The 26,743-nt window shown below is 35.8% G+C and overlaps 1 protein-coding gene across 1 annotated transcript in view; it reads right to left on the bottom strand.

The window, feature by feature from the left end:
* The window catches only part of STPG2 (sperm tail PG-rich repeat containing 2), a 614,041-nt gene that overhangs the window by 479,105 nt on the left and 108,193 nt on the right, over positions 1 to 26,743 (bottom strand). Inside the window, 1 exon segment of the mRNA XM_042984154.1 lies at positions 11,258 to 11,365. Coding sequence (XP_042840088.1) covers positions 11,258 to 11,365 — 108 coding nt within the window.

Here is a 26,743-nt window from a genome sequence, read left to right as displayed (position 1 = left end):
GGATCGTATTGAATATGTAGATAGCTTTGGGTAGTATTGACATTTTAACAATATTTATTCTTCCAACCCATGAGCATGGAATGTTTTTCCATTTCTTTATAGCTTCTTCAATTTCCTTCATAAGCGTTCTATAGTTTTCAGCATACAGATCTTTTACATCTGGTTAGGTTTATTCCTAGGTATTCTATGCTTCCTGGTGCAGTTGTCAATGGGATCAGTTTCTTTGTTTTTCTGTTGCTTCGTTGTTACTATATAAGAATGCAACTGACTCTGTACATTAATTTTGTATCCTGCGACTTTGCTGAATTCATGTATTAGTTCTAGCAGACTTTTGGTGGAGTCTATCGGGTTGTCCATGTATAATATCATGTCATCTGCAAAAAGGGAGACCTTGACTTCATCTTTGCCAATTTTGATGCCTCTGATTTCCTTTTGTTGTCTGATTGCTGATGCTAGCACTTCCAACACTATGTTAAACAACAGTAGTGAGAGTGGACATCCCTGTCGTGTTCCTGATCTCAGGGAAAAAGCTCTCAGTTTTTCCCCATTGAGGAGTATATTAGCTGTGGGCTTTTCATAAATGGCTTTTATGATTTTTAAGTATGTTCCTTCTAACCCGACTTTCTCGAGGGTTTTTATTAAGAAAAGATGCTGAATTTTGTCAAATGCTTTTTCTGCATCGATTGACAGGATCATATGGTTCTTATCTTTTCTTTTATTAATGTGATGTATCACGTTGATTGATTTGCAAATGTTGAACCAGCCCTGCATCCCAGGAATGAATCCCACTTGATCATGGTAAATAATTCTTTTTATAAGCTGTTGAATTCTATTTGCTAGTATCTTATTGAGAATTTTTGCATCCATATTCATCAGGGATATTGGCCTGTAGTTCTCTTTTTTTACTGGGTCTCTGTCTGGTTTAGGAATCAAAGTAATACTGGCTTCATAGAATAAGTCTGAAAGTTTTCCTTCCTTTTCTATTTTTTTGGAATAGCTTGAGAAAGATAGGTATTATCTCTGCTTTAAATGTCCAGTAGAATTCCCCAGGGAAGCCATCTGGTCGTGGACTCTTATTTGTTGGGAGATTTTTGATAACTGATTCAGTTTCTTCGCTGGTTATGGGTCTGTTCAAGCTTTCCACTTCTTCCTGTTTGAGTTTTGGAAGTGTGTGGGTGTTTAGGAATTTGTCCATTTCTTCCAGGTTGTCCAGTTTGTTGGCATATAATCTTTCATAGTATTCCCTGATAATTGCTTGTATTTCTGAGGGATTGGTTGTAATAAGTACATTTTCATTCATGATTTTATCTATTTGGGTCATCCCCCTTTTCTTTTTGAGAAGCCTGGCTGGAGGTTTATCAATTTTGTTTATTTTTTCAAAAAACCAACTCTTGGTTTCGTTGATCTGCTCTACAGTTTTTTTAGATTCTATATTGTTTATTTCTGCTCTGTCTTTATTATTTCTCTTCTTCTGCTGGATTTGGGGTGTCTTTGCTGTTCTATTTCCTTTCGGTGTGCTGTTAGATTTTGTATTCGGGATTTTTCTTGTTTCTTGAGATAGTCCTGGACTGCAATGTCAGTCTCAGGACTGACTTCGCTGCATCCCAAAGCATTTGCATTGTTGTATTGTCATCTTCATTTGTTTCCATATATTTTTTAATTTCTTCTCTAATTGCCTGGTTGACCCATTCATTCTTTAGTAGGGTGTTGTTTAACCTTCATGCTTTTAGAGGTTTTCCAGACTTTTTCCTGTGGTTGATTTCAAGTTTCATAGCACTGTGGTCTGAAAGTGTGCATGGTATGATCTCAATTCTTGTATACTTATGAAGGGCTGCTTTGTGACCCAGTATGTGATCTATCTTGGAGAATGTTCCATGTGCACTCAAGAAGAAAGTATATTCTGTTGCTTTGGGATGCAGAGTTCTAAATATATCTGTCAAGTCCATCTGATCCAATGTATTATTCAAGGCCCTTGTTCCTTTATTGATCCTGTGCCTAGGTGATCTATCCATTATTGTAAGTGGAGTATTAAAGTCCCCTGCAATTACCACAGTCTTATCAATAAGGTTGCTTATGTTTGTAATTGTTTTATATATTTGGGGGCTCCCGTATTTGGCGCATAGACATTTATAATTGTTAGCTCTTCCTGATGGATAGACCCTGTGATTATTATATAATGCCCTTCTTCATCTCTTGTTACAGCATTTAATTTAAAGTCTAGTTTATCTAAGTATGGCTACTCCAGCTTTCTTTTGACCTCCAGTAGCATGATAGGTAGTTCTCCATCCCCTCACTTTCAATCTGAAGGTGTCCTCAGGTCTAAAATGAGTCTCCTGTAGACAGAAAATAGATGGGTCTTGTTTTTTTATCCATTCTGATACCCTATGTCTTTTGGTTGGAGCATTTAGTCCATTTACATTCAATGTTATTATAGAAAGATATGGGTTTAGAGTCATTGTGATGTCTGTAGGTTTCATGCTTGTAGTGATGTCTCTGGTGCTTTGTGGTCCTTGCAACATTTCATTCACAGAATCCCCCTTAGGATTTTGTAGGGCTTGTTTAGTGGTGATGAATTCCTTCAGTTTTTGTTTGTTTGGGAGACCTTTATCTCTCATTCTATTCTGAATGACAGACTTGCTGGATAAAGTATTCTCGGCTGCATATGTTTTCTGTTCATCACATTGAAGATTTCCTGCCATTCCTTTCTGGCCTGCCAAGTTTCAGTAGATAGATCTGTCACTACTCTTATGGGTCTCCCTTTATAGGTTAGAGCATGTTTATCCCTAGCTGCTTTCAGAATTTTCTCTTTATCCTTGTATTTTGCCAGTTTCACTATGATATGTCATGCAGAAGATCGATTCAAGTTACTTCTGAAGGGAGTTCTGTGTCTCTTGGATTTCAATGCCTTTTTCCTTCCCCAGATCAGGGAAATTCTCAGCTATGATTTTTCAAGTACACCTTCAGCCCCTTTCTCTCTCTCTTTCTCTTCTGGAATTCCTATAATACGGATATTGTTCCATTTGATTGCATCACTTAGTTGTCTATTTCTCCCCTCATACTCCTGGATTTTTTTATCTCTCTTTTTCTCAGCTTCTTCTTTTTCCATATTTTTATCTTCTAATTCACCTATTCTCTCCTCTGCCTCTTCAATCTGAGCTGTGGTCGCCTCCATTTTATTTTGCACCTCATTTTAGCATTTTTTAGCTCCTCATGACTATTTCTTAGTCCCTTGATCTCTGTAGCAATAGATTCTCTGCTGTCCTCTCTACTTTTTTCAAGCCCAGCGATTAATTTTATGACTATTATTCTAGATTCTTGTTCCATTATATTGCTTAAATCGTTTTTGATCAATTCGTTAGCTGTGGCTACTTCCTGGAGTTTCTTTTGAGGAGAGTTCTTCCGTTTTGTCATTTTGGATAGTCCCTGGGGTGGCCAATCTGCAGGGCACTCCCCCTGTGCTGTCTGGAGTAACTTGTGTTGGTGGGCGGGGCTGCAGTCATACCCCATGTCTGCCCCCAGCCCACCGCTGAGGCCACAGTCAGACTGGGTGTACCTTATCTTCCCCTCTCCCAAGGGTAGGACTCACTGTGGAGTGGTGTGGCCCCTGTCTGGATTACTTGCACACTGCCAGGCTTGTGGTGCTGCTTCGATGGGATCTGGTATATCAGCCCGGGTGGATCTGCAAGGTGCACAGGGGCGGGAGGGGCAGGCCTAGTTCATTTTGCCATTGGTGGTCCCCTGTGGGAGGGGCCCTGCAGCACCGGGAGGGAGGCAGACCAGTCAGAGGTATGGATCCACAGAAGCACAGCGTTGGGTGTTTGTGCAGTGCAAGCAAGTTTGGTGACGGGTACTGCTTCCCTTTGGGGGAGAAAATGGCAGCATAGGCGGGCGCTGGGCTCACCTCGTCCTGCTGATCACTTAGATTCCACCCACACCTGCCTAAATAACCCAGAAAACTGCCAGAAGACTAGTAGAATGGACTCTCCAGAGCCAAGTGTAGACAAGAGGCCCACGGAAGAGCGTAGGAAGGTCGGAGAGGCAGTGCACGCTACACGGACTGGCAAGAGGGAGCCGGGGCAGTGGAGGGGCAGCCTGCCTGGCAAGGCAGAGTCCCTGAGTCTGGCTTGAAAAAGCGGAGGGTCCGGACTCAGTGAGTTCTGACAGCCAGCGGAACTTAACATCTGGAAAGTTAAAAGTCAACAGCTCTGCTTGGAGAGCGGGAGGGCGAGAGGACACTGGGAGGGAGAGGTGTTGAGCCCTGTAAGACAGAGCTCAGCTAGGAAGGGAACAAAGGCGCTGGCAAGCACCATCTCCCTCTCCCACCCCCAGCTGAATTTATTTTTGTGTATGGTGTAAGAGTGAGGTCCAGTTTCATTCTTCTGCATGTTGCTGTCCAGTTTTCCCAACACCACTTGTTAAAGAGACTCTTTTTTCCATTGGACATTCTTCCCTGCTTTGTCGAAGATTAGTTGACCTTATAGTTGTGGGTCCATTTCTGGGTTTCCTATTCTGTTCCACTGATATATGTGTCTGTTCTTGTACCAGTACCATACTGTCTTGCTAATTACACCTTTATAATACAGCTTGAAGTCCAAAATTGTGACACCTCCAGTTTGGTTTTCTTTTTCAAGACTGCTTTGAATATTCAGGACTTTTTGTGGTTTCATACAAATTTTAGGATTGTTTGTTCAAGTTCTGTGAAAAATGTTCGTGGTATTTTGAAAAGAATTGCATTAAATGTATAGATTGCTTTGGTTAGTATAGACATTTTCACAATATTTGTTCTTCTCATCCATGAGCATGGAATGTTTTTTCATTTTTTTTGTGTCCTCGTCAATTTGTTTCACAAGTGTTTTATAGTTTTCAGAGTACAGATCTTTTACCTCTTTGGTTAGGTTTATTCCAAAGTATCTTATGATTTTGGTGCAACTGCAAATATGACTGATTCATTGATTTCTCTTTCTGCTGCTCATTGGTATAGAGAAATGCATCTGATTTCTGTATGTTGATTTTTTATCCTGCAACATTAGTGATTTCGTGTATCAGGTCTAGCAATTTTTTGGTGGAATCTGTCAGGTTTTCTATATAGAATATCATGTTGTCTGAAAACAGTGAAAGTTTGAATTCTTTCTTGCTGATTTGGATAACTTTTATTTCTTTGTGTTGTCTGATTGCTGATGCTAGAACTTCCAGTACTATGTGAATAACCGTGGAACTCTCAGTTTTTCCCCAATGAAGATGATATCAGCAATGGGTCTTTTGTATATTCTCTTTATGATGTTGAGGTATGTTCCCTCTATCCCTACTTTGTTGAGGGTTTTTATCATGAATGGATACTGTATTCTGTCAAATGTTATATCTGCATTTATTGGGAGGATCACATGGTTCTTACCCTTTTTTTAATTAATGCAGTGTATCATGTTGATTAATTTGTTAATACTGAACCACCATTGCAGCCCCAGAGTAAACCCCACTTGACCATGGTGAATAACTTTTTTAATATACCATTGGATTGATTTCCCAGTATCTTGTTCAGAATTTTACATCCATTTTCTCAAGGATGTTGGCCTATAATTCTTCATTTTATTGAGGTTTTTATCTGGTTTTGGAATCAAGGTAATGCTGGCCTCATAGAATGAGTTTGGAAGTTTTCCTTCTATTTATATTTTTTGGAATAATTTGAGAATAGGTATTAAATCTTCTTTAATGTTTGGTAGAATTCACCTGGGAAGTCATCTAGCCCTGGACTTTTGTTTGTTGGGAGATTTTTGATTACTGATTCAATTTTTTGGTTTGTTATTGGTCTGTTCAAATTTTCTATTTCTCCCTGTTTCAGTTTCAGCAGGTTATATGTTTCTAAGATTTATCCATTTCTTCTAGATTGCTCAATTTGTTGGTATATAATTTTTCATAATATTCTCTTATAACTGTTTGTATTTCTGTGGGTGTTAGTTGTGATCTCTCCTCTCTCATTTGTGATTTTATTTATCTGGGTCCTTTCTCATTTCTTTGTGATAAGTCTGTCTAGGTGTTTATAAATTTTGTTAATTCTTCAAAGAACCATCTCCTAATTTCATTGGTATGTTAACTGGTGGGGTTTTTTTGTTTGTTTCTATATAATTTATTTCTGCTCTAATCTTTATTATTTCCCTTCTTCTGCTGGCTTTAGTCTTCATTTGTTGCTCCTTTTCTAGCTTTTTTAGGTATAAGGTGAGGTTGTGTATTTGAGGTTGTGAGGTTGTGCTTCTTGAGATAAGCCTGTATTGCTATATACTTACCTCTTATGACCACTTTGATGCATCCCAAAGGTTTTGGACTGTCACGTTTTCAATTGCATTTGCTTCCATATATTTTGTATTTCTCTTTAATTTCATGATTAACTCATTCATTCTTTAGTAGGATAGTGTTTAACCTCCATGTATTTGTTGTTTTAACAGTTATTTTTCTTGTGATTGGCTTCATTTTTCATAGCTTTGTGGTTGAAAAATATGCATACTATGATCTCTATCTTTTTGTGCGTATTGAAGCCTGAATCTGTCCCCATATGTGATATTTTCTGCAGAATATCTTTGTGCACTCAAACTAAATGTGTATTCTGCTGCTCTATGATGAAATATTCTGAATATATCTATCAAGTCCATTGGGTACAGTGTGTCATTCAAAGCCATTGTTTCCTCCTTGATTTTCTGCTTAGATGAATTGTCTATTGGTGTAAGTGGGGTGTTAATGTTCTCTACTGTTATTGTATTGTAATCGATGAGTTTATGTTTGTTATTAATTGATTTATATATTTGGCTGCTTCCACATGGAAGCATAAATAATTATATTTGTTAGGTCTTCTTGTTGGATAGACTCTTTTTTTATGATATAGTGCCCTTCTTCATCTCTTGCTCTGTTTTCGGTTTAAAATCTAGTTTGTCTGATATATATATATATATGGCTACTCTGGCTTTTTTCACATCCATTAGCATGATAAATGGTTCATTCTCTCATTTTCAATCTGTAGGTGTCTTTAGGTCTAAAGTGAGTCTCTTGGGGCATCTGGGTGGCTCAATCAGTTAAACGTCCAACTTCAGGTCATTTCTCATGGTTTGGGGGTTCAAGCCCCACCTCAGGCTCTGTGCTGGCAGCTCAGAGCCTGGAGCCTACTTCAGATTCTGTGTCTCCCTCTCTCTCTTCCCCTTCCCTTCTTGCTCTCTCTCTCTCAAAAAATAAATAAGCATTAAAAAAAATTAGAGACAAATGGCCAAGATGACAGAGTAGCATGGAAGTTCTCAGCTTCCCTCATCCTGAAATGAAACTACATCAGCATGAAGTGAGTCTAGATTTTAAAATAAAGACTGTAACAAGAGATGAAGAAGAGCATTATATCACAACTAAAGGGGTATATCCACCAAGAAGATCTAACAATTGTAAATATTTATGCCCCCAACATGAAGAAACCCAATATATAAATCAATTGATCACAAACATACAGAAGTTCATTGATAATAATACCATAATAGTAGGGGACTTCAACACCCCACTTACAACAATGGACAGATCATCTAAACAGAAAACCGACGAAGAAACAATGGCTTTGAATGACACACTAGACAGGATGGACATAACAGATATATTCAGAACATTTCATCTTAAAGCAGCAGAATACACATTATTCTCCTGTGCACATGGAACATTCTCTAGAATAGATCACATACTGGGACACAAATCAGCCCTCAACAAGTACAAAAAGATCAAGATCATACCTTGCATATCTTCAGACCACAGCACTATGATACTCAAAATCAACTACAAAAAAAAAAAAAAAAAAAAAAACTTTGGAAGTGCCATGAACACTTGGAAATTAAAGAACATCCTTCTAAAAAATGAATGGGTTAACCAAGAAATTAAAGAGTAAATTAAAAAGTACATGGAAGCCAATGAAAATGAAAACATGACAGTCCCAACTGGGACGCAGCAAAGACAGTAATAAGAGGGAAGTATATAGCAATCCAGGCCTTCCTAAAGAAGGAAGAAATTTCTCAGATACACAATCTGACCTTACACCATAAAGAGCTAGAAAAAGAATAGCAAATAAAGCCCAAAACCAGAAGAAGACAGGAAATAATAAAGATTAGAGAGCAGAAATACAAACAATAATAAGAGAATATTATGAGAAGTTATATGCCAATAAATTGGGCAATCTGGAAGAATGGACAAGTTCTTAGAAACATATAAACTACCAAAACTGAAACAAGAAGTCATAGAAAATTTGAACAAATCTATAACCATTAAATTAATTGAATTAATAATCATAATCAAAAATTTTTCAACAAACAAGAGTCCAGGGCCAGAAGGCTTTCCAGGGGAATTCTACAAAATATTTAAAGAAGAGTTAATACTTATTCTTTGGAAGCTGTTCCAAAGAATAGAAATGGCAGGAAAACTTCCAAAATCATGCTATGAGGCCAGCATTACCTTGATTCCAAAAGCAGACAAAGATCACAATAAAAAGAATAACTATAGACCAATTTCCCTGATGAACATGGATGCAAAAATTCTCACCAGGATACTAGCAAACTGAATCTAACAATACAATAAAAGAAGTATTCACCACAATCAAGTGGGATTTATTCCTGGTTCAATATCCACAAATCAATCAATATCATACATCACATTAAAAAGAAAGAATAAGAACCACATGAACCTCTCAATAGATGCAGAGAAAGCAATTGACAAAATACAGCATCCTTTCTTGATAAAATCCTCAAGAAAAATACCCACCACTAATATTATCTTCAATGGGGAAAAACTGAGAGCATTCCTCCTAAGGTCAGGAACATGACAAGGATATCCACTCTCACCACTGTTATTCAGCATAGTGTTAGAAGTCCTAGCCTCAGCATTCAGACAACACAAAAAAAGAAAAGCCATCCAAATCAGCAAGGAGAAAGTCGAACTCTTCACAGACTACAGGATACTCTATGTGGAAAACCCAAAAGATTCTACCAAAAAACTGCTAGAACTGATCCATGAATTCAGCAAAGTCACAGGATATAAAATCAATGCACAGAAATCCATTGCATTTCTATACACCAGTAATGAAGCAGCAGAAAGAAAAATCAAGGAATCAACCCCATTTACAACTGCAGCAAGAAACATAAAATGCCCAGGAATAAACTTAACCAAAGAGGTGAAAAATCTATACACTAAAAACTATAGAGAGTTTATGAAAGAAATTGAAGAAGACACAAAAAAATGGAAAAACATTCCATGTTCATGGATTGGAAGAACAAATATTGTTAAAATGTTGATACTACCTAAAGCAATCTACATATTAAATGCAATGCCTATCAAAATAACACCAGCATTTTTCACAGAGCCAGAACAAACAATTTTAAAATTTGTATGGAACCAGAAAACACCCCAAATAGCCAAAGCAATCCTGAAAAAGAAAACCAAAGCTGAAGGCATTACAATTCCGACTTCAAGTTGTATTACAAATCTGTAATCATCAAGACAGTATGGTATTGGCAGAAAAACAGACACATAAATCAATGGAACAGAGTAGAGAACCCAGAAATGGCCCCACGAACATATGGCCAACTAATCTTTGACAAATCAGAAAAGAATATCCAATGGAATAAAGACAGTCTCTTCAGCAAGTGGTGCTGGGAAAACTGGACAGCGACATGCAGAAGAATGAACCTGGACCACTTTCTTACACCATACCCAAAAATAACCTCAAAATGGATGAAAGACCTAACTGTAAGACAGGAAGCCATCAAAGTCCTAGAGGAGAAAACAGGTAACAACCTCTTTGACCTGGGCCACAGCAACTTCTTAGTTGACATGTCTCCAGAGGGAAGGGAAACAAAAGCAAAAATGAATTATTGGGACCTCATCAAGATAAAAAGCTTCCGTACAGTGAAGGAAACAATCAGTAAAACTAAAAGGCAACTGACAGAATGGGAGAAGATATTTGCAAATGACATATGAGATAAAGGGTCAGCATCCAAAGTCTATAAAGAACTTATCAAACTCAACACCCAAAAAACAAATAATCCAGTGAAGAAATGGGCAAGAGACATGAATAGACATTTTTCCAAAGAAGACATCCGATGGCTAACAGACACATGAAAATATGCTCAACATCATTCATCATCAAGCAAACACAAATCAAAACCATAATGAGATACCACCTCACACCTGTCAGAATGGCTAACATGAACAACTCAGGCAACAACAGATGTTGGCGAGGATGAGGAGAAAGAGGATCTCTTTTGCACTGCTTGTAGGAATGCAAACTGGTGCAGCCACTCTAAAAAACAGTATGGGGGTTCTTCAAAAAATTAAAAATATAACTACCCTTCGACCCAGCAATTGCACTACTAAGTATTTATATTAAGGATACAGGAGTTCTGTTTCAAAGGGGCACATGTACCTCAATGCTTATAGCAGAGCTATCAACAATAGCCAAAGTATGGAAAGGGCCCAAATGTCCATTGACAGATGAATGGATAAAGAATATGTGGTATATATATACAATGGAATACTACTCAGCAATCAAAAAGAATGAAATCTTGCTATTTGCAACAATGTGGATGGAATAAGAGTGTATTATGCTAAGCAAATTAGTCAATTAGAGAAAGACAAATATCACGTAACCTCACTCATATGTGGAATTTAAGATACAAAACAGATAAACATAAGGGAAGGAAGAAAAATTAATATAAAAACAGGGAGGGAGACAAAACATAAGAGACGGTTAAATACAGAGAACAAACTGAGGGTTGCTGGAGGGGTTTTGTGAAGGGGATGGGCTAAATGGGCAAGGGGCATTAAGGAGGATACTTGTTGGGATGAGTACTGGGTGTTATATGTAGGAGATGAATCACTGGAATCTACTCCTGAAATCATTATAGCACTCCCAAAAAGTCCTCTTTAATATAATTTTTTAAAGACCTCTCTGTGTCTTTCTCACAGACACAGGGGTGGAGAGGAGCAGAGAGAGAAAGAGAGAAAGAGAAAGAGAGAGAGAAAATCAAGCAGGCTCCATGCTGTCACTGTCAGCATGAATCCCAATGCGGGCTTGATCCCACAAACCATGAGATCATGACCTGAGCCAAAATCAAGAGTCGGACACTTAACTGCCTCAGCTACCTAGGCATCTCTAACTTTTCTTTTTATAATCTCCCAAAACACCATCAGATTTGTTTCTGGCTTCACTTGTATCTATTATGCTCTATGTATGAAAATGACTGTAGAACATTACCTGGGACTGAGAAAGAAAAGCAGGTGATGCATCATTTACGCTTGGTATCATACTTTCAGTCTTCTGAAATTGACTTTTAATGTCATATTTTCCAGGCCCCGGTACTCCCTAAATTACAAAAGAAAAAATACATGTTCTCATTAAGAAAGCATCTATAGTACCTAAGGGAACAGTTGGCTAAATATATGAACCAAAGTTACAGGGTTTTTAAGCAAATTCCTACACGAAATTACTAAAGCACTTCATTAAAAGGCAAGCCAGAACAAACTTAAGAGAAACAACAAAAAATTTTCCTTAGCAAATTTCCCTAGGAACCTGAAAACATACTACTTGAAACTTTGCTGCCCTCTACTGATAGAGCTCAGAAAAAAATTATCTACTTCACATAATTAAAAATTACAATGAATAAAGGTGGTTTCTATATTTCTTCTATTTAAAAGTATACAACCAAATCTTATCTAAGAAAATATTTTTACTATATTTTCAAGTTTCTATTAATCAATAAACTACCTTGTTTCCAACAAATAAGCTTCAGGATATATTTTATTTCAAATACAAATATTAGAAAATGTAAGAAATTAAGTTTTAGCCAGATACTTTATAACAGTAAAACTTAATTCAGAAAATACTCATACTGACTTTTCTATTATCTTAAACACATTTAACTTGATATATATATATATATATATATATATATATATATATATATATCAAGAATTTAAACACAGTACTATATATATTTACAAAATATATACAAGCGTTATTTAAATATATATCAAAAAGTAGTATATATTAATCATCAAAGATTTTAGTAATCTTATACAATACTTTTCATACTATTAAAAAGTTTCAAATCTTCTGTTTCATATATACCTCCTCTGCTTTTTTACAATGTAAAGAATTATTCCTTAATTTATGAATTACATACTTGGATATATAATAAAACTATCAGGAAATCCTGTCATCTCTATCATTATATGTCTAAAACCAACCCCACTTCTCTCCATCTCCAAAGACATCACTCTGATCCAAGCCTCCATCTCTTACCTGGATTATTGTGAAATCTTCCTAACTTCCCCCCTGCTTCCACCCTTATCCTCCTTCAGTCTATTTCTCAACATGGCAGCTAGTGATGGATCCAGTTAAGGTCCTGAGTCATACTGTACCACTCCTCTTCTTGAATCCATCCAGTGGCTTCCAATCTCATGTTGAGCAAAAATCAAGGTCTTAATATGATATGAATTTCACCCCCCAGACTCACTATCAGCACTCTAACCTAATCTCCTATTACTTTCCCATTTCCCCCCCTTTTTTTTTGTTTCATTGTATTTATTTTGACAGAGAGAGGGAGAAATCAAGCACAAGCAGGGGAGAAGCAGAGACAGAAGGAGAGAACCACAAGCAGGCTCCATACTGTCATCACAGAGACCCACCTGGGGCTCAGTCCCACAAACTGTGAGATCATGACTTGAGCTGAAATCAAGAGTCAGGCACTTAACCAACTGAACCACCCAGGCACCCTATTTCTCATTTCCATTCACTCTGTTTATCAATAAGATCTCAGGACCTTTGCACTCTGTTTGAGATGTTCTCCTAGATCACTCCAGGGCTCACTCTTTCATTTCAATCATAACACTATTCAATGTTACCTTCTCAATGAGTCATTTCTAGGCCACCCAATCTCAATTTAATTGCCTCCCCTAAGTAACTCCTACCCCCTTTCCTACCTATTTTTTAGCCTTATCATGTTTTACTATCCAAAATACAATTTTCTGCTACATTGTAAGCTCCAAGAGGGCAGTTATTTTTTGTTTTGTTTGCTCCTGTATCTTTACAGTACAGAAGACTATGTGGAGCATAGTAGGTGCTCAGTTAATATTTGCCCGAAGAATGGATGAAAGGATAAATGTATGCATTGAATCCTACATTTTCACTGATCATATAATGGATTTGGAGATAGGTTCCTCTGGGAAATAATGTGACTCCAAATTAGAGCAATAGCTAGTTCTAACCATAGTAAAATATCGTAAAGCCTACATATTAAATAATAACAATAACACCTGGGAAATTTTTATTGAGGATAAATTCTTATACACAAGTACCTGTTCTTATTAATAAGTTTGAATCTAAAAATGTGTATGAAGGTCCATGTTATCTTGTCTCAAATGAACAAGTCTATGCCATTATTTGGTGGCTGCTAGAAAAGATGCACTTTGGCTATGGAATAAGATTGTTTTTAAATCTACAAACTTATAGGAAGTTAAGTTTAGAATTAAAAAAACGTCTACATAATTCTGTTTATACAAACCTATGAGATACATATCAAATATAGAAATATAGAGAACATAACTTGAAATATACCATATTAACCTATTTTCTTAAATGTTACCATTATGCTATATCCATCTTCTACATATAGGCAGGCTTGGTATAAAATAATCAGCTACTGACAAATTGGGATTACCTTCCTACTGTTATAAACATTGTGTTAGTGCTCATTACTATGGATCACAGGGAAAAGACTTAAGTGTGAATAATGAGATAAATGAATATACTTAGTCTTGGGTTTATTCTGCATAAAAGCAGAAATGAAATCTTGACCTCTTCAGTGAATATCTTTTTCCTTTTTTACTGTTTTTTCATAAAGTTCCTAATGTTACTGAACTTTATTTCACGAAAATAAGATATAGTAGTAAAATTAGCTCTTGCTTCTAAAAAGTTAGGCTTAGGACAATTAAAAAAATTTTTAAATAGAGGACTATGAGACACTGACCACTCAGGACAAGCCTCCATTTATGACAATATAAAGGTGAAAAGACTTTGAGAAGACCAAACCCTAGGCACTGGCTGAAAATGCTGTAATATTTATCCTGCTTTTTAAAATTGTTATCAACAGACTACCCACATTAGTATCAACCTATTAAATACATAGTTCCCTTCACCACAGTGTCTCATCTGAGATCTAGTGAGCAGAATCTCACTGAGTAGAGGAATCCACACTTCTAACAAGCCTCACAGATGATCCTCATGTATAATAAAGAACCACAGCTCTGTCCAAAAGGATATTACAGCATCTTCTGCTAAGTACATACACCCCAAGGGAGAAGTCCTAGATCTAAGGAGTATTCTGCCTTGGAAACGGAAGCTAAAGATTATTAAGGCAGGTTGTTTATGGCATCTTTTCATGTGTAACCTAATAAAAATGGGCCTCTTCTTTTAAATAAAGTATAATCATCCATTTGATCAGATGGCATGCAGGGATTAGGGGGACAGGGAGAAGCCATACGGTTCTACCTTTACTCCTTTACCTTGGGAGTCACCATCAGAGATGATTATTCTTTTAATTAAAAATACTAAAAGTTTAGAGGTGCCTGGGCTGCTCAGTCAGTTAAGTGTCCAACTTTGGATCAGGTCATGACCTCGTGGTTCATGAGTTCGAGCCCCACGTTGGGCTCTGTGCTGACAGCTCAGAGCCTGGAGCCTGTTTCAGATTCTGAGTCACCGTCTCTCTCTGCCCCTCCCCCACTCACACTGTCTCTTTCAAAAATAAACATTAAAAAAAATTTTTTAAACATTAAATGTTTACTATGTGCAAAGCACTGGTATATAGTAATAAGTGAAGCATGGGGTCTACTTTTGAGAAGCTCACACTAGGTTAATGGCTCTAAAACTAGGCTGCACAAGATGATCATTTGGGGGATTTATAAAAATAACAACGACTCAGTCCACTTTATTCAAATTAAAGACAATCGAAATGAGACCCAGACATTTTTTTTTAATTTAAAGTTCTCTGGTTCATTTGTTTGTTTGTTTGTTTGTTTGTTTGTTTTGTCTTATTTTTGTTTTGTTTTGTTTCCCCTGCAAGTAAATCTTTATTTCTATGGTTTTACACAACTCGTACATCTACTACAGAGACTTGGGAAATCTGGGACTCTGCTTTCACAGAATTATTTTATCTTGTCTCTCCAGAAATTTTACCTTATTTGTTGTTGTTGTTGTTATAAGCAAAATCAACTTACATAAGGATTTTTATTAAGAACAACAAATGACCCTAAATCTCTAATGTCCATTAAATCTTTCTAAAATCTAAATTTTGAATTTTTCTTGAATCTTTTTGAATCTTTCTTGAATCCTATGTTCTTTTTTAATTTTATTTAAATCCAAGTTATCTAACATATAGTGTAATAATGGTTTCAGGAGTAGAATTTAGTGATTGATTTATCACAAATGCCCTCCTCAATGCCCATCACCCATTAGTCCATATCCCCACCCAACACTCCTCCAGCAACCCTCAGTTTGTTCTCTGTATTTAAGAGTCTCTTCTGGTTGCCTCCTCTCTGTTTTTATCTTATTTTTCCTTCCCTTCCCCTATGTTTATCTATTTGATTCTAATGTACAGCCAGAATGGAGACCTAAATCAGTTTAAAAATCACATTCGTAGGCCTCATCCAGGTACACTTTCCAATGGTTCTGTAACCACCACTGTTTCCTAGAGTTTCAGAGCGCCTTCATGTAAATTGAGGACTACAGTAAGACCAGGTAACCAGGTATTTCTTTCAGCTCGCATTCTATAATTTTAACTTCCGCAGTCATATTTTTAATTCTCAAGTTCGCTAATTCTCTAAATCTTTGTTCATGCTTGCATTATCCTCCATATTTCCAAGGATATTAATTATAATTTTATTTATAGTTCTGCTCTCTTTATTGTCTGTTTCCTTGGAGTTTTATTGATGTTGCATTTTTGTTTGTCCTTGTGTTTTGCATTGGAGGATTTCCTCAAATGTCTGGTGATCCCTTGCTCCCCATTCAGATTTAAGAGTCAGCCAATAAAAGAGCTGATTGAAAAATTCATATGTGGACAGATTTGCCTTGAAAGCTATTGGACTTCATTATGCTGTGATGGAATCATAATTCATTAGCGGGTCCCCAAATATCAGTCTTTTCTCAAGTCTGATGACAATTTGGGTGAGTGGGAATGGTACCTGGAACTCTCTCGCATTCTGCATATAAACTTCCACTTAAACCCTCCATTTTCTTCTTGTCTTACTTATAATTATGCAAAATTAAAAACATGCAAAAAAACATAAAGCACAGTTGAAGAAACTCCTACCTACCCTTCACCCAGGGTCAATAATAATTCTCAACTCATGTCCAAATTTGTTTCTTAATCCTATCAGCTTCCCCAATTCTAACTCCAATGTTGTAGAGGAGAATGCAAAATATAATGTTATCAATACATACTTCAGCATGTATTTCTAAAAGATAAGGGACTCATTTTAACATAAACACAAAACCATTTTTCCAACTTAAAACAATTATTTGATTCTTTATTTATTCAGAGTTCTAATTTTTGTGACTGCCTCAAATTTATGTGAACAATAATGAAAATAATTTTATGTTTGTCTTAATCAGAACCCAATTACAGTCCACACTTACAAGGGGCCAATATTTTTAAGTCTCTTATCATCTTATAATCTATAGGTTCTTCTCCATCACTTTATTTTATTCTCTTTCAATTTATTTGGTGAAAAAGCTAAGTTTTTGTCCAATTTCTGAGAATTCCCCACAGTTTGTATTTTCTTGACTATCTATGTGTCTCCTGTCCCTTGTACTTCCTGTAAACTGGCAGTTTGTTGTAAGGGCTTGATCAGATTCGAATTCAATATTTTTTCAAGATTACTTCATTGGTAGCCCTGTATACTTCCACCAGAAGGCACATATTATAACTGATTCTATCTATTCTATAATGTTAGCAGTCATTAATGATAACTGACTAGATCTAGTCATTCAGTAGGAATTCTAAAATGATAATATAATTCTATAATTCCTTCTTATTTATTGCCTGAAATACTTCTATAAAAAGAGACTTCTCTCATGAATTATTTAGTTACCCTAAGATACAGTTCATATAGGAAAAGCAAGATAAATGCTTGGTTGTTTTTTTTTTTCTTTCCTTCCATTTACCAGTTTCAAAATACCAAGTTAGACTCTTGCATCTTCCAATACTAATCAATGAGTTTTTAAAATTCTAATTTTAAACTCATGGATTTAAAAAGATTTGAATGATCTTAACTCATTGGAGTTGTATTGCTTGTTAAGACTGAATTCATCCTATATTTGGTTGGTGGGAACCTATTTAAATGAGCCCCTGAGTCCTTTTGATATGACCCTGGGTAGTCTATCATAGCCACCCTGCTTTCTGGTATAACAATATGCTTTAGGTTCTTCAGATACAATTCCTGCTCCAAACCTGGAATCAGCCATTTCTCCAAGGAGCTTTCATTCTTTTTATCTGGAGTCTAGAAATACCCTCCATTTTTGTTACATCATCTCACGCCTTTCCTCTTTTATCTCAATATCCCTAAATCCAGAGGCTCTCTCATTTGATTTCTCTGCCAACAGACCTCACATCTTCTCCTGCAGTGGGGGTGAGAAAGTTGTCCAGCTATAGGAGATTTTGCTTCGTATCCAGATTATCACCAATCCTGCTGTTTTCAGTCCCACCTGCCACCTTCCAATGTAATTAATATTCCTGGGCTTTTTGAAGGTACTATAAGGTAAACTGGCTTTCTTGGTGGCATTCCTCTCTGAAGGTATTCACATAGTAGCTTCCTCCACTCTACCATTTTACATTTACCCATCAAATTTTACATTTACCATTTGCCCATCCACTTTACAGTTTTGAAAACTGAAGATATCTTTTATCTATTATCATCTCTTCTCTCATTCTTTTTGTGTTTGTAGTATTGCACCTTTCATATTCTTTTACTTATTAATTTAATGGTGCTTTGGGAGTATTATGGGCTAAACTGTTGTCCCTCCAAAATTCATATGTTGAAGTCTTAACGCCTAGTACTTCAGAATATAACTGTATTTGGGGATAAGGACTTTAAATATATAATAAGTTAAAATAAGGTTTTTAGGGTTGGCCCTAATCTTATGTGACTGGTTTCTTCATAAGAAAAGGAATTTTGAATATAGACATGACTGTGCACAGTGGAAAGATCACATGAAGATGCAAAGAGAAAATAGCTATTTACAAGCCAAGGGCAGAGATCTCAGAAGAAGTCACGGACAACACCCTGATTTCAGACTTCTAGCCCCCAGAACTGTGAGAAAATAAATTTCTTCTGTTTAAGCCTCCCAGTCTGTGGTACTCAGTTATAATAGTCCTACCAAACTAGTAGAGGGAGTGTAGCAGGATTCTCACACAGAGATGGTGACACGGAGGATTTTCTTTCCAGGAAGCAACTTTATTTGTGCCAGCACCACTCAGCTGGGTTTATACCTGAAGAACCGTGCCCTGAATGCCATGGGGTGTAGATATATATATATATATATATATATATATATATTTTTTTTTTTTTTTTTTTTGTCTCCTATATATGGTAACCCACAAACATGAAGTCTGATTAAGTGGTCTCATGTCACAAGGTCATGAGGGATGTTGTTATGTACATGTTTAACCAGGTTGCCTTGAGGCTTTTCTTTTGTTTTTGTTTTTATTTTTGTTTTTCTCCTTAGGGAGGGGATGCTACCACAAGAGGAAGCTAAGATATAAGCATGGATTCAATCTATCTTGTTCAACCAGAAGTCTGTCTGTCCCATTCCACAAAAACTAAAAATATAAAGGATTTCATGAAACCAGAAATGTAGCAGAAAATATAACACTGGTACCAGCCAAGTCGAAGCATTGTGGTGATGGTAATTCTTAGAAGGAAAAAGTTAGCTTTACAACTTTTGACACCTAATAGTTCAATAATATTAAATTGAATAGGTGGAACTACAGACGGATGAATACCATCCATAACTTTTGACTTTTCTGCATCTCTCTTTGAAATACAGAAGATAGTTTGCAAGATTTCTGATATTTGCACAGAACGTAGTAGCATGCATGTAGTGTCTGAACTTATGTCATGGACTTAAACTGATTATTCCAGTATAGAACTCAAAATAAAAAATACTCAAACTGACAATATTATGATTACCAAATGAGATTTGGTGCAGTAAGATTTAGAGAGAACTCTATTTTTAAGATTTTCTTTGTTTCAGGGAGCCTGGGTGGCTTAGTCGGTTGAGTGTTCAACTTCAAACAGGTCATGATCTCGCAGTTTGCGAGTTCAAGCCCCACATCAGTCTCTGCACTGACAACTCAGAGCCTGGAGGCTGCTTCGGATTTTGTGTCTCCTCTCTCTCTGCCCTTCCCCACTCATTCTCTCTCTTTCTCTCTCTTCCTTTCTCTCTCTCTCTCTCTCAAAAATAAACATAAAAAGGGTTTTTAAATATTTTCATTTGTTTCTATACACTTTAGTTTCATATCTAATTTAATTGTTGCTCATTCTTCCATTTTGAAAATGGCCTCATTCTAAAGTTTTATCATCACATATCCAATACCCTTGCTATAATGCCATGACATTGCAGAAAAGGTGTGTGGGGCGGGAGGGGGGGGGGTTGAATGTCTTTTTACTAGCATCCATCTAGGTATCACAAAAAGGGTTTTATTAGTTTAGAGGCTTTTCTTAGTTTATAAAACTCTCACTTCTGCAATCAATATTTTCTTAATGCTTTTAGCTCTCCCTATCTTTGATCCTTCTTACAAAAAAATGAAGAAACTTTAATTCCCTATGTTTACTGAGCACCACTGTGTGGCAGGCACTATATTCCTGTGTTATATTCATATATATATGTATATATATATATATATATATATATATATATATATATATATATTCCTATGCTGTATTCCAATATATTCCTATTCCAATATATTCCTGAGTTACCTTTAATCCTTAAATATCCTGCAAGATAGACACGATTCAAGTTTGCCCAATAGGAAAAATGAGATCCAGAGAGATTAAATAACTTAGCTTTAAATACAACCAGTAGGGACACAAACGAAACTAAGGTCTGAGTAACTACAAGCCCCTCTTTTTTTTCCCCCAAGAAATATTACAAAAATGCAATATTGCAGACATCATGACAAAAATGATTGAAAACAATGATTAAAAAATATTTATTAACCTATTATTTAGTAACATGCCCTGTTTTATTTATTCTGGAATGCAGCCAGATAAGTGATCCCAGCTGATACCATATGGATTAGAAAAATGAGGCAATTGAGTCCAGCAAAACCAGAGAATCACTGTACTTGTGAAGGTTAATTCCAGTAGACCTGGAATTAGTGTGAGTTGTTTTGTTAAATTATCTACAAGGCACTGATCTTTGGTAAAGATATGAAACTACTGACTAATAGTCTTGCTTTGCAATTATGGCTCCCATAAGTTTCAGAGTGGTTTGTACCAGCTTGTCAGCATTGTCTATTAATAGCAGTGAGATTGATGATTTGCCCCTGGCCTTGGTGAGACTCCTGAAGGGCTTTACTATTGGTACTGGTTATTAAGCAAAATATCCCATGTGGCCAACAGAGTATAAGAAACTGTGGAAAGGTTCTGTTTTGGGCTCCCAGATTCTGAGCTGTTCATGAATGTGTTCATAATGCATGTCCTGATGTGGCATTAGAGAAGGAAGACAATTAGAGCTCACTCTTGACTTCTCTGGAACCCTTGTAGCCTTTAACTATGAAGAATATTCTTACTTTAAAGTTGTTGATATTTGTATTTTTTTCCTGCAATGGACTGTACCTTTAAGCACTGTCATTTTGGGCCCTAAGTCTTTAGCAATCAAACCCTATGTGTCACTATTAGTGCAATCATGAAAAATAAATTGTTTTTGTTGTTATATTGTTATTATTTTAAGACACTACATTTTAGGGTGACTGGTTATGCAGCAAGAAATTACAGAAATGCTACTAATATTTACTAAGCACCTACTATTTGCCCAGCATTCAGCATTCTGTATCAATTCACAGACACAGAAACTGTCACAAAGAAATTAAATTAATTCCAAAAGCAACAGAGTTTCTATGTACTTGAGACAGATCTTATTGGTTGCTACCACAATCCCAATTTCCAACCTCCCTTTCCACAGCCTTCTGCCAGATAATGGGTCCATGCAACACAGTCCTGGCTAATAACTGTAAGCACTTGTCCAATAGAGAAAACAGAAGCCAGAGCAGGACTGGAAGAAAGACAAGTTCAATATTGAAATGTTAGTTTTCTTGTTGTTATAAAACTTCAAGGTAGAGATGTCATACATACAGTAATTCATGGAAGACTAGAGCTCAGTGAAGAGTTCAGGGTGTAAATACATACTGGAAGCAATCTGTATATTTGGAAATGATCAGTACTTATACGTGGTACCTGAAGCCATGAAACTAAATGTGGCTTCTGGGAACATTGTATAAAGAAAGGGCAAAGAATATTATGTAATATTTGTGATCCTTTTATATTATATATTTTATATCATTTGTTATTATTTTATATTAATTTTATATTATATTCTTAATACCACTAATCTTTTTTAATGGTGTATATGAATTAATGAATCATTCTAATCTTCAGACTTCATTCTGATAATTTTTCAATCACTTACCATATTCTTCAGCTAATAACTAGACTAAATATTTTGACAAGATTGATGATTACCCCATTTTCCAAAGCTAATTAAATGTATCTATTCTAATTCCTAAAAACAAGATTATATTCTGCTTCCTTTTTCTATTTTTGACACAATATAATAAGGAGAAACAAATTTATAAGCAACTTAAAGTGAAAGTTTGCAACTTAAAATATTTTCAGTATGCTTATATCAAAATCATTTTTGCTATATAATTATACTTAGCATTATATTCTTAATAAAAGAAAATAGGGGCGCCTGGGTGGCTCAGTCGGTTAAGTGTCCGACTTCGGCTCAGGTCACAATCTCGTGGTATGTGAGTTCGAGCCCCGCATCGGGCTCTGTGCTGACTGCTCAGAGCCTGGAGCCTGTTTCAGATTCTGTGTCTCCCTCTCTCTCTGATCCTCCCCCGTTCATGCTCTCTCTCTCTCTGTCTCAAAAATAAGTAAACATTAAAAAAAATTTTTTTTTAATAAATAAAAGAAAATAGCCTCTTCATTTAAATATATTGAATAAGGATGTTCCAGACATAGTTAACTCTTTAAGTGACTAATTATAATGACTGATTAGCCAGAGAAATATATAATTCTGACTTGAGAGTATAGAAAGGAACATGTGTCTATTATTTCCATTTTCATAACTGCAACATAAATTTTGGTTCATTTAGACAGCATAATACCTTCTTTCTGATGTCAGGAAACAAACACCCCATGTGTGATTTTTTTTTAAGAACAAATTAAATAGAACCAAATCAAATAAACATGGTATGAAAAACTCTAAGTGAACAAAATAGATTTGAAAAGTAACTGTATTAATCAATAACAGCACTATAAGTGTCACTGAGTCTCAGATACAACACTTTGGTTATACATCACTGAAATTAGAAAATTAAGTAAGTGACAGGAAATACATTGTAGGATAAATCATAAACTAGTTAGCTTACCATATGTTCAGTAACAGAAATAAAAACGAAATAGCTTTTCCATGTATATCTAGAAAGCACATCAGGAGAGGCAGAATTCAAATATAAGCTGCTAGGTTTGACTATATATTGTTGCTTTGGAGGATGGGGTTATTTTATGCAGTTTCAATTATTCCAACATGAAATTGAGCAAGGCTGATGAAAAGCTACTTAGATTCCTTAATATATCTGCTGAAATAATAGTTCCTATCAACACTGGTGTTTGGTGTTTACCAAAATATGGTAAACCTGAAGCTATCCTGTCAAGTTCTAAACTAGAGTAAAGGTGACTAAATGTGGCTATCCTGAAAAATATTACACAATGACCAACAATTATGTAAGAGTGTCGTGCTCAAGTATCTTTGACCAAGAGAAAACATATACAAATAGATTATATAGTTTTCCCATAATTACTATATCTTATATGATGGATTATCTAGTAGTAGTCAAGATTTATAATGCCTATTTTAGTAAATTAGTGCCATGTAAATGTTCAGAGTTCATTAACATTTATTACAGTGCAATGCAACATGAACTTCTGAATAGTTACTTATTATGAGTATATTCTTCCTGCTCTTTGCAAACCCAAATTCCTCATTTTAAAGGAAAAAGAAACAATAACACTTAATGAATAATACATAGAAAACTGAACACATCCAAATAAAATAATGTTAAAAGTTCCAAATCTTAAATGGAGCTAAAGGACCACATAAGATTAATTGATATTACATTAACAAGGATGAAGAATTCAAATGTCTACTTGGAGCCAGGCAGGCAAATAAGAGATGCATGGAAAATAGTACACTGGAGATCACTCACCCTCACTCCCAGGGGCAGCATTTAATCAGCTCCAATTGATTGTTGTTAGGATGTTAGGATGTTGTTGGTTTTTTTTGTTTTTGTTTTTGTTTTTAAGAAAAGCTGAAAATCTGGATTTGTATATGAAATGCTACAAGTTACAAATGTTGGCAATCAATTCCATTGTTTTATAACTACAAATTGGCCATAGTCCACTTGATAAAGTTCAACCCGCTGACTACTAGATTCCACTCTGCTTAGTCTTAGTCTAAATATATTAAGAATATACCTCCTTATATAAATTCCTACATACACCTTGGAATATCACAAAATGAAAGGTTTGATAAATGAGCTGGATTTTTCCATGCCTTGTTGCAGTATCAGGATGAAATTATAATGTTCATAATCACAAGTGATTAGCAGAGACTGGATCTTTATACACATTGATAGTTCTGAAACTAGGATTGTCTTGGTCTGAAGTAATCTCTGAAATGCTGTAGAGGGAAGGGACCCAATTACTCATACTTACTTTCACTAGATTACTGTGCAGTGATCAGACTACTGAATCACATCAAGGCACTGCCTGATACCATGAAGAGTCTGTTTTGTCTTCACAATTCTTATTGCTATGAGAGAGTTGATCTAACTTCCTGTGACAGTCACAAGTTAGTGAACACAATAAATCAGAACTTTCCATACTCCTCTAAGAAGTGTATGGGGATATGTTGGTGGCAACCAAAAAATGAAGTGTGAAAGTAGACTCAGTTGGACAGATTTGTAGACCCCCTGCACAGATAAGGTTGTAGATCAAGTCATCAAGTAATGAAAGTACCAGAATAAGAACTTGCACTGACTCTGTGCCATGGAATGTCAATATGGATTTCATAGGGATGGGAAGGTCAAGAAGATGACGGGGAAATTCTAATTCCCTAAATTGAGGATAGTTGTGATTACCCAAGAGCACTGAAACAAGACATTTAATACCCAAGATTAAGGAGATTCTTTGCCTATATCTTCAATTGCAGTGTTCATAAAGTTTGGCACCTATGTACTCCTTAATGGGCAATTAGTGTAAATGAAGAACATCAATTTAAGGCAAATTTTAGAAAATATGTTTCTTAATTTTATTGATAAAAAATAACCATTATGTTTTTAAATTAACAATAAAATAGGTTTTATTTCGATGAGAAGGATAATATTGTTTGCAGTCTTTCACCAAGGTAGCACTATGCAACTCAATGGGAGATAGTGTAATTTATAATTAGGTTACATTTGCAATTGATTTCTCATGCTAGCTTCTACTAAATTAGAAATCTTAAATTCACAATCATAGATCATTGCAAATGTCACCAAGTGTTTCGTGCTTGCCAGATAAGTCTGGATATTCATATTAAACACAAATGGCCCAGAAATTATGGAGAGATGGCTCACTGCAGACTACTTTCAGCACTCTAATAGATGATAAATTCTAACATTTTACAGCCAAATGCTGGAAGGTTGGATGTTTCAACCTGGAAGACAACAGTAAATGTATTTCTAATTCACTCTTATTTTCAGTTCTGGAAATTATTTCTTCATGCTCTGTTGCAGCATTTGGATGTGGTTTATATATTAGTTAAATAATATGTCATCAGTTTCTTTCTCCAAAAACTAAAAAAGACATTGAGCTGGGAAAAAGTCCAAATGTCAGACTCAAGCGATTGTATTGCAGCTTCATTGTCTTTAAAAATCCAGAGATGTGTATTGTAAACCCCGAAGCAACCACTACAAAATAAAGAAGTGTAGCTAGTAGGGGAGCCTGGGTGGCTCAGTAGGTTAAGCATCCAACTTTGGCTCAGGTCATGATCTCACAGTTCGTTGACTTTGAGCCCTGAGTCAGGTTCTGTGTTGACAGCTCAGAGCCTAGAGCCTGCTTCAGATTCTGTGTGTGTCTCTCTCTCTCTCTGCCCCTCCCCCACTCACGCTATCTCAAAAATAAACATTAAAAAAAATTTAATTTAAATAAATAAATAAATCCCACATGATAATCTCTGCATTTTGATTGAAGTGTTTAGGCAATTTGGATTTAAAGTAATTACTGATATGTTGATATATTATTGATAGATGCATAGTTTTTTTATACTCTCCATTTGTACCATCTGTCCTTTGGGTTTTTTCTCCTGTCATAGCCTTCTTTTGGATTAACTGAATATTTTTTAATGATTTTATTTATCTCCACTACTATCTTATTAGTAATTTCCCTTTAATTCCTTTTTAGTGGCCTCTCTAGATATCTTTAACATCACAGTCTACCTTCAAATAATAGTATGCTTCCGTATGTATAGTGTAAGAATTTTCTATCAGTATTCAATTTTCTTCAGACCTTACCTTGAGGTATTGTTGTCTCACATTTTGCTTTTACATGTGTCATAAACCCCCAGACATTAATATATTAATTATACTTTAGACAGCAAATTATCTTGTAAAGAGATAAAAAATTAAAAACATCATTCATATTGGTTTATGTATTTACCATTTCTGGTACAGTAGGAGTCAGTGTCAAAGGAGTCTGCGTATGTGTAAATTTATTGTATCTTCTGGACATGCCTGGGTCTGATCTTTTATATGCCATTTCCATGTCATTGTACATTATTGATGTACACTCCAAACCTTATGGCCATTTGGTTAGAAAAACCTAGTTCATGATGGCAAGCTTAGGCTACAATGGACATCTGTGATATGCTATGATTAGATACTCAGTTTCTATCAAGGCCCAGTAGCAAACCAGAGCCGTTTCTCACAATGAAAACAGTTATCTGCAGAAGAGGACAGAGAAGTACTCCAAAATCCTAGAGGTATATACTCTTATTTTCATATTAGTACTTGCCAGAATTTTTCTACTCTATTCTAATTTGCAACAGACACTTCAAGTATGATCAAATCTTCTGAATTATAAGGCCCAAGTGAAAGAGTAGCTTGCAATGCAGCCTGGACTTGCTATAGAACTTTCTCTTGCTCTAGTTAAAAACTGGCCAACTTATCTGTATCTCAGTAGATGAGCCAAAGTAACACACTCAAATGTCATATACATTTCCCCCTAAAAACCATAAAGGTGTGCCAAGAAGTGTACTTTTTTTCATAGTAGGGATGTGGAAGGACTAGGAACTTGCCTTTCACTTTGGAGGGGATATCCTGACATAATCTGAGCCACTAGACCCCAGAAACTTCACTGA

This window comes from Panthera tigris, chromosome B1 (genome assembly GCF_018350195.1).
Source record: "Panthera tigris isolate Pti1 chromosome B1, P.tigris_Pti1_mat1.1, whole genome shotgun sequence".
Taxonomy (NCBI): Eukaryota; Metazoa; Chordata; class Mammalia; order Carnivora; family Felidae; genus Panthera; species Panthera tigris.
The sequence above is the reverse complement of the archived record's forward strand: the minus strand, read 5'-3'. Positions and strand labels throughout refer to the sequence as shown.